At 47.5% G+C, this 12,270-nt stretch overlaps 1 protein-coding gene across 9 annotated transcripts in view; it reads right to left on the reverse strand.

Annotated features, from left to right (window-relative positions):
• The window catches only part of Prdm15 (PR/SET domain 15), a 61,123-nt gene that overhangs the window by 9,865 nt on the left and 38,988 nt on the right, over positions 1 to 12,270 (reverse strand). For 8 of the 9 annotated variants that reach the window (XM_029544195.1, XM_029544188.1, XM_021209305.2 and 5 more), the window contains 8 exons: positions 9,008 to 9,175; positions 8,202 to 8,296; positions 5,648 to 5,779; positions 4,709 to 4,843; positions 4,042 to 4,205; positions 2,965 to 3,044; positions 2,538 to 2,657; positions 352 to 483 (listed from right to left, as the gene is read on the reverse strand). In XM_029544195.1, the coding sequence (XP_029400055.1) occupies positions 352 to 483; positions 2,538 to 2,657; positions 2,965 to 3,044; positions 4,042 to 4,205; positions 4,709 to 4,843; positions 5,648 to 5,779; positions 8,202 to 8,296; positions 9,008 to 9,175 (1,026 nt within the window). The remainder of the gene's footprint in view (positions 1 to 351; positions 484 to 2,537; positions 2,658 to 2,964; positions 3,045 to 4,041; positions 4,206 to 4,708; positions 4,844 to 5,647; positions 5,780 to 8,201; positions 8,297 to 9,007; positions 9,176 to 12,270) is intronic. The other variant, XM_029544192.1, reaches the window with a different exon arrangement.

The following is a 12,270-nucleotide window of genomic DNA, read 5'->3' on the forward strand; positions in this document are numbered from 1 at the left end:
GGATGCAAAACACTAAAGAGACATGGAAAAAAGATCTCACACTGATGGTGGTGCCACAGGTTTGTGATCCTTTACAGAAATGGAGTGCCCCATTAAGTAGCTACAATTTCCAGGGGTCCATTGGCAAACTCATAAAAAGATCTCTGGTGCAGACATTTGCAATGGGGTTCTACTTGTATACACAGGGTCACAGTGCTCATGAAGTAAGGGAGCTCTGAGGTGCACAGCCTCATCCCACAACAGCCAGGATAATAAACAAGCCTGGGACTAGGAACAGAGAGAAAAAACCCTGAGGAACTCTCTGTATCACTACTTGCTCTAGGGCCATTTGGTTTTGAAGAGGTGGGACACCTGTGTGCCGTTTGTAGTGCTTGAGCATGTTGACCTTCTGTGCAAACTTGCGGTGACATTCCTTGCACTCATACTCCTTGATGCCTTTGTGCAGCTTCATATGGTGGCGCAGTGCATGCTTGGTCTTCATACCTGCAGGGAGCAGATGAGTATGAGTCCCACACTCCCGAGAACTTGCCCCAGGGCACCTGAAGCACCTGTCTGAACCCAGTGGGCACAAGATCCACAGACACAGAATGGGCAGAGAAAAATACGCTGTGGCCTCACCTCAGAGGGTCCCGCTCTACCAGATGCAGAATCCACAAAGTTACCACCTCAGAAGGCCACTAGAGACTTACTGTGACATTAAAATGGCAGTGTGTCAACAATAGTACCTGAGATGATGTAGTGATGTGTACAGGATGTCTATCTCGATGACATAAATAGTACCTAAGATGAGGACTCTAGATCTACATTTTTTAAAAAAAGCCATTCTTTAAATAATATTTTTAGCTGGGCAGTGGTAGTGTATGCCTTTAATCCCAGCACTCAGAAGGCAAAAGCAGATGGATCTCTGTGAGTTTGAGCCTATCCTGGTCTACAGAGTTCTAGAACAGCCAAGAGAAACCCTGTCTTGAAAGTGTGTGTGTGTGTGTGTGTGTGTGTGTGTGTGAGAGAGAGAGAGAGAGAGAGAGAGAGAGAGAGAGCGCGCTAACATACAAGGTCAGAAGATAATTCTCCAGTCAGTTCTTGCCACCCTGCAGGGTGCAGGGGTCAGTCACTACACATAGGTGGAAGCACCTCTACTCACCGATACTTTTAACTTATTGCAGCCAATCTTAGGCACTGAAACCAACCAAAATCTCACTGACTACAGGCTGATGATGAGGAAAGGGTTAAGCACCATTACCAGTCACCACCCAGTTGGGTGAAAAAGCAGAAATTTCTGGCAGCAGAAATACACCCAGAGTGTTCACACATCAGGGCAGGCAGAGTGCAGTCCTTAGACCCTCCAGTAGACAAGTCAGCAGTGGTGTCACACTGAGTGGGAACAGTGTGCTCAAAGCCCCCTCTCAGCTCCAAACTCAGCTGGACAGTTGCCCACCCAGTCCCATTTGGTTACCACTCATCTTTACCTGTCTCTCAGTGTGGAGAGACTTCAGACAACCCAGCAGGGCCATAGGGCCTGTCAAACTAGAGCCAACCAGAGCCAGCAGAGGGCGCAGGAGTCCCACCATGTGTCTTTCAGCTGCCAGTCCCTGGCTGGCTAAGGGCCAGGATTTTCTGACTATGGAAGAGTAAATTTACCTTAATTCCCACCTCTGCCTAATCCTCATATTAAAAATGTCATATATCTCCCACCACCTAAGGACAAAAACCATAGGTGGTGAGAGATTCAGTCAAAGCCTGGCCACCCAGCAGACTACTCTTTAGATAACTATTCTTAATCCCTCTCTGGCCCTGCCTCCATCACATCAGGCTCTGCTCAAAACAGTGGCACCAGTATTGTCCTCTGCCACTGCTGTCTGTCTGTCTTGCAAAGGACTGCAGTCTGTTGGTACAAACCTCACCCTCACAGTTCTAACACCTATTCATGGTCTCATTCACTCACTCATTCATTCTCATAACTGCTATGCTCTGACTATTTGTGTGCCAGGGACTAGAGACCAAGTGGTATGCTAGACAGAACTCCCTGGTTTTACAGGGCTTCTGTTCTGAGACTGGGGGATGAGAACCTACATAGTATGTGGCAAGAGAAGGGAGAGCTAGGCAGAACCGGGCAGAAAGGGGCTTGAGAAGAGAGGTTGTACTCAAGGCTATTCTCGGTTACACATAGAGCAGGAGGCCAGCCTGGGCTACACGGACCCTGTCTTAGACAATAGAATGTCATCAATTTGGAACATCCAGCTTTTCTTGCAGGCTATACAGATGTCTTGTGGATGATTTTGTGGTAAGTGATGTGATTTTGAGAAAGACTCCTATACCTGGGACCCTGGACCTCCTTTGCCAAAAAGACTCTCATGACTCTTAGCAGCATTACCCCTCATCTGTAGGTACAGACTATATCTATGTTCAGGTCTAGAATTTTAGTGATCATAAACAAGCTGGGTGCAAGACTGAACATGCTCTAGTGGCTTGGGGTGTCCTATGATTCCAGGGTACCCCATGGCCCTGAGGACCTTCTGGTGCTCCAGGCACACACCCACCTTTCCCACACTCGGCGCACAGGTACTCTCGGATGTTGTCATGCACACGCATGTGCTCTTTCAGCATGTCCTTCCTGGCAAACGACTTTCCACACTGCTCACAGGCATGGCTTTTCACACCTATAAACAAACACGGGAGTGCCTGAAAGCCTTAGCCTGCACAGAAAGAGGTCTCAGAAAGAAGCATATATGGGCTGCCTTTTCAAACATGGGAGTCTTTGGCATGCGAAGGCCCTGAGGACCTGGAGTGGACACAGGTGGGTCTGAAGGATGTGTTGCAAGTGACAGGAGAGGCCAGGATGAAAGCTAGAGAAATGGGGACACAGCCAAGGTGTCTGTCTGTATATGGAGCCAGGGAGAATGATGGGGGAATCCTGCCGCTGGGGCAGGTGAGCTAGCACCAAACATCACTACAGGAGCATGTTACCTGTGTGGATGAGTTTGTGGCGCTCCAAGTTCCCAATGCTGTTGAATATCCTCCCACAGATCTCACAGGGATGAATGTACCTGAAAGTAGAGGCAAACCTCAGGAGCTACACAGCCCTAGGGGTCATCACCTGAGGGGTTCACTCACTGTGAAGGCCTTATCTGCTATGAGGGTATCCTCAGCTGTGAGGGGCATGTGTGAAAATTCTTTTATCGATGGAGGTGAGGCAAAGGTGTTATGATCTCAGCTTCTGTAATGGGCTGAATTGTGTCCCTCAAATTGTTAAGTCCTAGATAAGAATGTGGCTGTAGGGCTGATGAGATGGCTCAGTGGGTAAGAGCACCCGACTGCAATTCCGAAGGTCCAGAGTTCAAATCTCAGCAACCACATGGTGGCTCACAACCATCCATAACAAGATCTGATGCCCTCTTCTGGAATGTCTGAAGACAACTACAATGTACACACATAAAATAAATAAATAAATCTTTAAAAAAAAAAAAAAAAAAAAAAAAAATTTTAAAAAAAAAAAAAAAAAAAAAAAAAAAAAAGAATGTGGCTGTATGTGGAGACACATTTATAGAACAGATCAAAATGGAGTCACCATGGTGACCCTAATCCTTAAGAAGAAACAAGAGATGGACATGTACAGAAGCTGAGCATGAGGACACAAAAGATGCCATGTGCTAGTCAAGGAGAGTTTAGGGGAAGCCAACCCTGAGATGCTTGATATGAGACACCAGTCTCCAGGACTAGGAAATATGAGGTAGTTGGTCACAGCAACCCTGAGGTGAATTCAGTCATCCTATTGCTCGCCACACAGTCCTGGAGTGACTTTTGACATGGGGCAGCATAAATAAAACCTATTTATGGTAGAAAGGTGCTGGCTTATCAAGTAGGCCAATAAAACTTACTGTTAGAATCCCATGAGGAAAAAGATGAGGATGAGAAATGGGGCCTAGGAGGCTAGAGGAAGGGCAGGTGTCCCAAATATCTGGCATAAGGTAACTCAGTGATTGTGATTTGCTAAGCTGAGCACTGTGGCTTTGCAGAATCCCCCTCTTCCGCACAGAATCTTACTTCTGCACGTTGGGGTCAGGCAGGTTCTCTCGGTGGATGACCATATGGGCATGGTAGGTAGCCTTGAGTGCAAAGCGTCGGTGGCAGATGCTGCAACCATGGCCCTTCTCCTTGTGCACCTCCATGATGTGCTTCAGGTATTCCTTTCCACGGCCGAAAGTGAGCTGTGAGAACATAGAGTGGAGGCTGCTGACCCACTGGCATTCCTGGGCATCTTTACTACCTACACTTGTATCAGCTAGACACCCGGAGAGGGTCAGTTACTCATGCCAGAGAGGGGTTTGGGTGGGATATGCACATACAGAAGAGGCTATGGAAACTCAGGTCACAGACTGCTTGGAAATCAGTTGTCCTCCCTTTAAGCATGCACCTTGCCTTGATAAGTTTCAGGCTGGCTTGATCAAGAGAGGGATGGGTCAAGGCATCCCCAGTCTGAGGCCAGTTCCTAAGACACTGGCCCTACCCTAGTAGTCCTGCTTATGGGTGTGACAAACCACAAGTGGGCTCTGATGGGTGTGAGACATATGGTTACCATCCCCAAGCCCAGGTGATATGAACAACCTTCTTCAGTAGAGGAAATGGACAAAATAGTGCTATGAGTTCCCCATAGCTCCATGGTTATAAATTTCTCCCTGGAAGCCATGCTTAGGGGCAGAGTGCTGAGTACCTGGCACCTCTTGCAGCTGTACTTGTGTGGCTCAGAGTCTGCGCTCTCATCAGAGTTATCATCATTCTCCTCTGAGGAGATCCCAATCTTGCCAATGAACTCCTCCCGCTGGTGGTCATCCATTAGCGCGATGTCCTGCAGAAGAGTCACAAACGCGGCCTCTAACAGTGAACTGATTCGCTGGTCATTACTTTCAGGAAATGAGTTGTTTGCTTAGGGAGCTATGATGGTACTGGGCCTGACCATTTTGTGGTACAGGCATTCACCAGCTCTCAGAGTCACACATCCAGCAAAATCATCCCACCATTGCCCAGGCAAAGTCCTGGAGGACAGCACAGATTGCTGCAGCACTGCTCTGGACTAGCCCTCTGACTCAGACGGGTTCTTCTCCCACCTGTCCTTACACCCAGTTCTCGACATCCCGGGGCTCCTGCACTACTCATCTTTTCCCTAAAGGCAGGGATGCGGTAGACTGCCACCCTCCTTACAACCATTGTTCTGGGAAAGGCCCAGGTAAGAGTAATCTGTCAGGTCCCACACAGGAAGAATCTCTGTTCAGGCCCTACAGCTGGACAAACAGATGTGCTAGTATAAGACTGTATGAAGAGCCTGCTAGTGCCCATGTCTTAAAATTTCACCCCTGAGGAGACACTGAGGAAGCATGCCCTTTGGGGAATGACAGGGGTCTGACACCCATAAGTAGAATAACAGTCTTTAAAAGGAAGACTCCAAAAACAGTCTCATCCCTCCACCATGTGAGGACACAGCAAGAGAGCAACGGATGGACGAGGATGCCTTCGACAGACCGTGAACTTTCTAGCACCTTCATCTTGAACTTTCAGAACTATGAAATAACAGTCTGTTGCTGATGAGTGCCTCATCTATGTACTAAGCGATACTGCCCCAGGTCCCCAAGTGCCACCTGTATGGGATCTGCACCTTGAAGTGGACATGGATGTGGTCCCTGAGTACGTCCACTCGGAAGAACTTGCGCCCACAGATCTCGCAGGTGTACTTTTTGTCACCGTGGGTCAGCAGGTGCTTGTTCATGTTGCTCCGGCAAGAGAACACCTGGGGATAGGGAGCCAGTGCAGTGAGGGCTAGGTTACTGGACATACACATAAGCTGATCCCTGTGGCCAACAGGACAAGCTACTTCCAGGCCTAGAATACGTGGCAAGTTCTAGACTTATGGTGATTTAAACAACCACTCACACCACAATAGTCACACTGTTTCCAGCCTCTGTGCAATAGAGTGCAAGAGTGCTTATGCTGACTTAAACAGCTCTCTGGCACAGAGTCTACTGAGAAGCCATGAAGATATACCTACAATTTTCTCAAAATAGGTATCAAAGAAGACACTCAATTCAGTCTGAATACTGTTTCATGTTGCTTTCTATTTCCAGCCCATTCAATGGATGCAGATTTACTCATGTATCCACACTAGTCCTCTGGGAGCCACTTAACAGGCCAAAGTAAACCCTGAGCTGGAGCTAGAAGGATGTGGTCTAAAAAGCAGACATCACTAGGGACCCAGGAGCTCCACTGACCACAGAACATCCAATGGCAGGGCTTGGCTCAAATGAGGAGCCCCAGAGCCTATTTATTGCCATAGGCTCTACCTCCTCATCCCTGCACCATCTGGCCCCCAAACCCAGAGTTTAAGAGGCCCCACATGGCTCTGCTACTCTGCTGATCCTCAGGCTTTGGCTTGCTCTGTGGGTTGAAAGAAACCGGAAAATACCAAGAAAGCAGTTTCTCATTTCCTCTAGAAAGCATTACTGGATCTGGCAGTGCTGCTACACACTCACAGTCAGGAGTAGCCAGTCACGAAGGGTTGGGATCCCAATGTGGTGGTGCTCAGGTACCAATGGTATGCTACTGTGTGTAGCTGGGACAGGCTCAGCAGTACCTCCTTCTCTAAGCAACAACTGAGGCTGCCTGAGTCACATGTATAAGAGCCTCTCAAGAACCTATATCCCTAGTGTGCACTTGCACAGAGGACCCTTTTTAGAACTTGTATCCCCCAATGTGTACTCTGTGCAGTAAGGGACATGACTTCTATTCCTCTGGAGACACAACTAGTACTTCCATTTACCTAAGTTGTCAAAGTTGAGCCTAACAAAAATGCAATGGAATTTCCAGTTGAAGGTAGGTGCTTATGTGTGAAGAATGGGACAATATGTATGTGGCAACCAGGACAGGGGCTGGGAGCTCCAGATACCTGCACCATAGACATGAGCCAAGGCCAGGGTAGCTCCTGTGAGGCACCTACACAACAGCACAGGTTGCCCAGGTGAGAATACCTAGTATTGACAACCTAACCTTGATTACCATGGGGTACCCTATGAAAATACTTAGCCTACCTTAAAAAATACTATCTTAGAAAATGCTATCTAGCTGAGCAGGGGTGGCCAGCACAGACAGCATAAGGCTCCAGGGCATCTCCCCTCTTCAATGTGGATATGAAGACAAGGTCCAGCCACTCAGGAGGACAGCATGTCCTATAGAGCAGATAGGAAAAAAGATTCTCAGCAGATTCACTGGAAACCAATCCCAGGTGGCAGAGACCCAAGTGCTGAATGTGCAACCTGAGGGATGCTTCAGTTAAAAACACAGTGCATACTGAACACTGTTGCCCTAGCAGGTTCATCTAACCTTCCGACAATGAAGCATGGTATTGTCTACAAAGTTAACACTTAAGAATTGCAAGTAGGCCTGGCTTGGTGGCACATGCCTTTAATCCCAGCACTTGGGAGGCAGAGGCAGGCGGATTTCTGAGTTTGAGGCCAGCCTCATCTACAAAGTGAGTTCCAGGACAGGCAAGGCTACACAGAGAAACCCTGACTCGAAAAACCAAAAACAAAACAAACAAAAAAAAAAACAACAAAAAAAAAATTGCAAGAACTGAACTCCTGAACTCCAAAAAAATAAACCTCATTGTGGTGGTTAGTCTTCTGTTTAATTTGGCACAAGCTAGCATTATCTAGGGAAAGGGAACATCAATTAAGAAAAATACCTTCATTAGATTGACCTATATATAGGCCAGTATGTGGGGGTGTTTTCTTGATAATTACTGATAAAAGGTTCCAGCTCACTGTGGGCAGTGCCACCCCTAGGTTAGTTGTCTTGGTGCTATAAGAAAGCAAGCTGAGCAAACCATGGAGAACCAGCCAGTAAGTAGCACTCCTTCATGACTTTCTGTCTCCAGTTCCTTATTGAGTTCCTGCCCCGACCTAAGCAACTCTTTCTCTTAAAGTTGCTTTGGTTACAGTTTACCACAGCAACAGAAACCTAACTAGGACATGTGTTCTGTCTTAAATGCAGGATGTTTGTGTTAACCTGCATTCATCACTATCTGGGGGTGCAAGAGGACTGCATGCTGCAGGCTGGACATGCCTACAAGCTTCCTGGACAATGCTCCCTCCTTGCAGGTTTGACCTTGAGCCTAAGAGACTTTGTATCCAACATCAACAGCCCCTGCAGAACATTACCTTGCCACACACTGGGCATCCAGAAGGTTCCTTCTTGTAACGAACCAGGCTCTCCCCGCTGGCCTCCAAGTCTTCTCTCTTCACTCGCCGCACACCTGAAGTCCCAGACCAGACAGGAAATGTGAGGCTACACAACACAGATCAGATCCCAGAACTGCCTGGTAACTATGCTGGAAACATTGTGGAACCAGATATGCAAGAGGCTAGTGGAGGGTTGCTTAAACCCATGGATTCAGGGCTACTTTGGGCAACATAGCAAGACTAACCAACTAACCAAACAAACAACTAACCAACAAAACAAACAAACAATTTCATGTGAAATAGGCGATCTCTAAGTAAAGGAGAGAAACTAGGTGTCTTTTCTGGGCATTTCTATATAATCTGACTGAACACAGACCTGGTGACCTTGGCATCGGGGAACAGGCTGATTCCAGGATTCTAGGACTAGGAGGCACAGCAGAAAGTAGATCTGAGGCTAGGGGTATTCTCAGCTTCCAGAGCAGTTAAGCTGCTGCCCACAGTAATAGTGTAGGTCATATGTGAGTAGTGTATCTAGTCCAGCTAGATTCATCACAGAGAGCAGCTCATCACACTAAAGGCATTCTTCACAGTATTAAAAAGTTCTCTAAAGAAATACTTCAAATAACTGTCTAACGCCAACACAGAGTAGTCTAGCTGTGACTATCTGTTCCCCACTGTTCCTTCTCTCTGCTCACTGCACTGTTAATACTGTCTATTCTAGGAATCCTAGTATTGGGAGGAAGGTCACTGGGTCAGAAGGCAGGTGTCTCAAGCCCCAAGCTCACCGTCCAAGTGTCGCCTCTGATGGTCCAGCATAACATCCTTGCGGTAGAACATCTTACTGCAGACTTCACAGGCAAACTTCTTGTCCCCATGTTTCTTCTTGTGCTTAGAGAGGTTGCTGTTGGTGGAGAAGAATCTGAAACACATCTCACATTGGAACGTCTTGTCATCTGTCCAGAGAACAAACATACAACGTGTAGTAAATCACCCCTGACCAGGATCTCATGTGTGTGCCTCAGCAGAGTGAACAGAACAATCACAGCAGGAAACCAGTGGTGCACGGTGGCTCAGAGCTCATCTGCTGTGTGTGCTCAGCTAGACATACAAATATATACTGGTGTGTCAACTCTCCTCACCAGAAAGGCTGCCTCGACAGCTCTCTAGGTTCCTCTCCCTCTATCTGCATGCACTATAAGCTTCCTCAGACCCAGAGGTGGTCTGTGTCCTCCCCATGCTCTACCAGCACAGTGCCACCGGTTGGCCTTCCTCCTCTCTGCCTGATTGCCTCTTACAGCACCCCTACAGCTACACCTGCAACTTCTCTAACCTTTCTGAAGAGCTGTCTTGGCCTAGACCTCCCTTTGGTGGACACATGCTCCATACTCACTCAAAACACACACACACACACACACACACACACACACACACACACACACACACAAAACCCATCTCTGTTCATACCCATCTCTACCCCTATTCAGCACACAGCACATAACCATACATATTCACACTACAAGAAGTCAGCATCCCCAAATCCTGGCCCCCACTTTTAAGTCCCTCCTGAATGACAGCCAGTCAAGCTGTAGTTCCTGCCTCTGAAAGTCTACTCTACCATCTGGCACTGTCCCCTTGGCCTGGTGCCTGGAAGTCTCTGTTCCACATCCACTGAGTGCCTTGTTTCCTTGTGGGCCAGTTCTCAGAATCCCTTGATTTTTCCTGCATCATGATGTGGATGCATTTGATATCAGGTGACAAGTATGCCATTGCTTCTCTCAGGAGCAAAGACCAGAATGTCTCTAGTCTCAGCAAATGTTTTCCTATAAAACCCTACTTGGTAGGACTACTCAAGTGAGGTCTATGCTTCAAGAAGTCTCTAGTTCCACTCAGGAGATCCCATGTGTAGCTAGCTAGAGGTCAACCCATCTAAAATTGAAGAAAATCAGCCATCTTTTCTCCTCTTCCAATGAGACAAAGACACAAGGCAGGGCTATGTCTTGGCCTTCAAGTGGGCACCAAATCTGGGGGCAGGGCAGCACAGAGAGCAGTGGCTTAGCTACAGCTTTCTTCACAGGAGGACGGCTCCTCTTGCAAGGGCATGGACTAGACTAAGCCCTATGTGAGTCTCAGGAGACCTGGACCTGCACCTGGCAGTGTGACCTCAATACATGTGATGAGAATGACATCATGGCAGTGTCCTGTCCCACCATGCAACTCAAATTCCCAAGGAAATGCTATTCATACAGTTCAACCCTCTCTCTCATTTGTTTGGCTACATTACAGAGCAGCTCTGCTATGCCCCAACCAGATCTACAGCACAAGTGGGCCTCCTGCCTAAGCAGGAGTTCAAAGTACAGCTGAGTCTCTGAACATAACACACGAGCCTTTTTCCTTATAAGTTCCGAACAACATTAGTAACAATGAGAAGCAGCAGTGCTGGCTTGGGCTCTAATGTTCTCCCTCACAAGCCTCTCCTGGTATGTGGAAAGAGATCCTACTACCAACTGTTTTATTTGCTGATCACCTACACAGTCTACTAAGATGATTCTATAACTGGGTACAAGAACCCAGTCCTCAGAACGATATCCAGCCCAAACCTCATAATCCAGTCAGTCACTGGAGATATGTACAGGCCCAGTAGATAAATGCTCCAGGATATGGTAAAGAGCAGGGGGCTCAGGCATCTGAGAAAACATTAGTGGACTGCTCTGGGCCCAAGCAGATGGGGGCTGTATTTTGGGGCCCTGACTAGGGCCTTGCTACCTGATAGTGTCCTCTTTAGGTTTTAAGGGAACACAGCAAACAGTGAGAGTGACTCCAATGTACAGAGGACACAGAAAAGGCCTGACAGCATGGGCTGTAGAAATACTATGCACTTGAAGCACCCCAGCTCGCTGTAAATCCTTTGAGGATGCACATTCTACTAACTTCATACCACAAAAGGCACATGAGCATGTAAAGAGGCTGCATGGGGTCTCGAAGCTAACAGCTCATCTTCAATCTCAACTCCCAGTATTAAAATCAGCCTCAGGAGAAAATCCGCTTGCAGTTCATCATTGCCATGACCACCTAACAAGGCTAAGTGTCTTGTATAGCAGTTTTAGCCAACACACAGCAACTGATTCTTCATTTTCTGTTCCATTCTTGTCTAGAGAAAACATTATTTAAACCATAAATAGGAACACCTGCATCTCCAACTTCAAGCTGCAGTTACTCTCACCCTATTCTGCTTCTCCTTGAGGAACAACAGGAAGGTGACACCAATCCAGTTAACAAAGAGTCTGCCTGAGGCTGAACCAAATGGGAACAGACAGGAGTATGCCCAGATTCTTATGGGCACACCAAGACAGGGAGGGCACAGGCTGTAGATGCTGAAGTTATGTGCATGCTCCCACACAGATGGTTCATGTCACTGTCAGGCAACCTCCAGAAATCTACCTGTCCTGTCTCTCAGATCAGCCTTGGCACAGTGAACAAGGCACCATGCTGAGGACAGAAGAAAGCAGCCAGACAGGAAGAACAAATTGGTTGAGACACTTATATTCCCAGGTAGGCACCAGCATGGACAGAAGCCTGACAACAGAGTAGAATGTCACAGAATGACCTTGTAGTTTTGAGTCATAGAGTAAGGGAGAACACAAAGGCACTGGTGACCTCTCTCTACACTTCCTCTGGTGACTTGGCTCCATGGTCAAAGTCCAGGAACTTGTAACCTCAGGGCTCTCTCTCTCTCTACAGTGCAGGATAGGCAGGCCTCAAGGAGTTGCCACCTGTAGTGGCTATTCCTGGTTGTCAACTTGACTATATTTGAAATGAACTACAATCCAGAATTGGAAGGCTCACCAGTGAACCTAATCTGGAGGCTGGGAGATAGAAGTTTCTGATCTGGATCTTGGTATGGAGATCTTGAGACACAGTGGTGACTGAATCCAGAAGATTAAGACAGGGAGATCTCCCCCATGCTCATGGATTGGCAGGACTAACATAGTCAAAATGGCCATCCTGCCAAAAGCAATCTACAGATTCAATGCAATCCCCATCAAAATTC

Source organism: Mus pahari, chromosome 12, assembly GCF_900095145.1.
Source record: "Mus pahari chromosome 12, PAHARI_EIJ_v1.1, whole genome shotgun sequence".
Taxonomy (NCBI): Eukaryota; Metazoa; Chordata; class Mammalia; order Rodentia; family Muridae; genus Mus; species Mus pahari.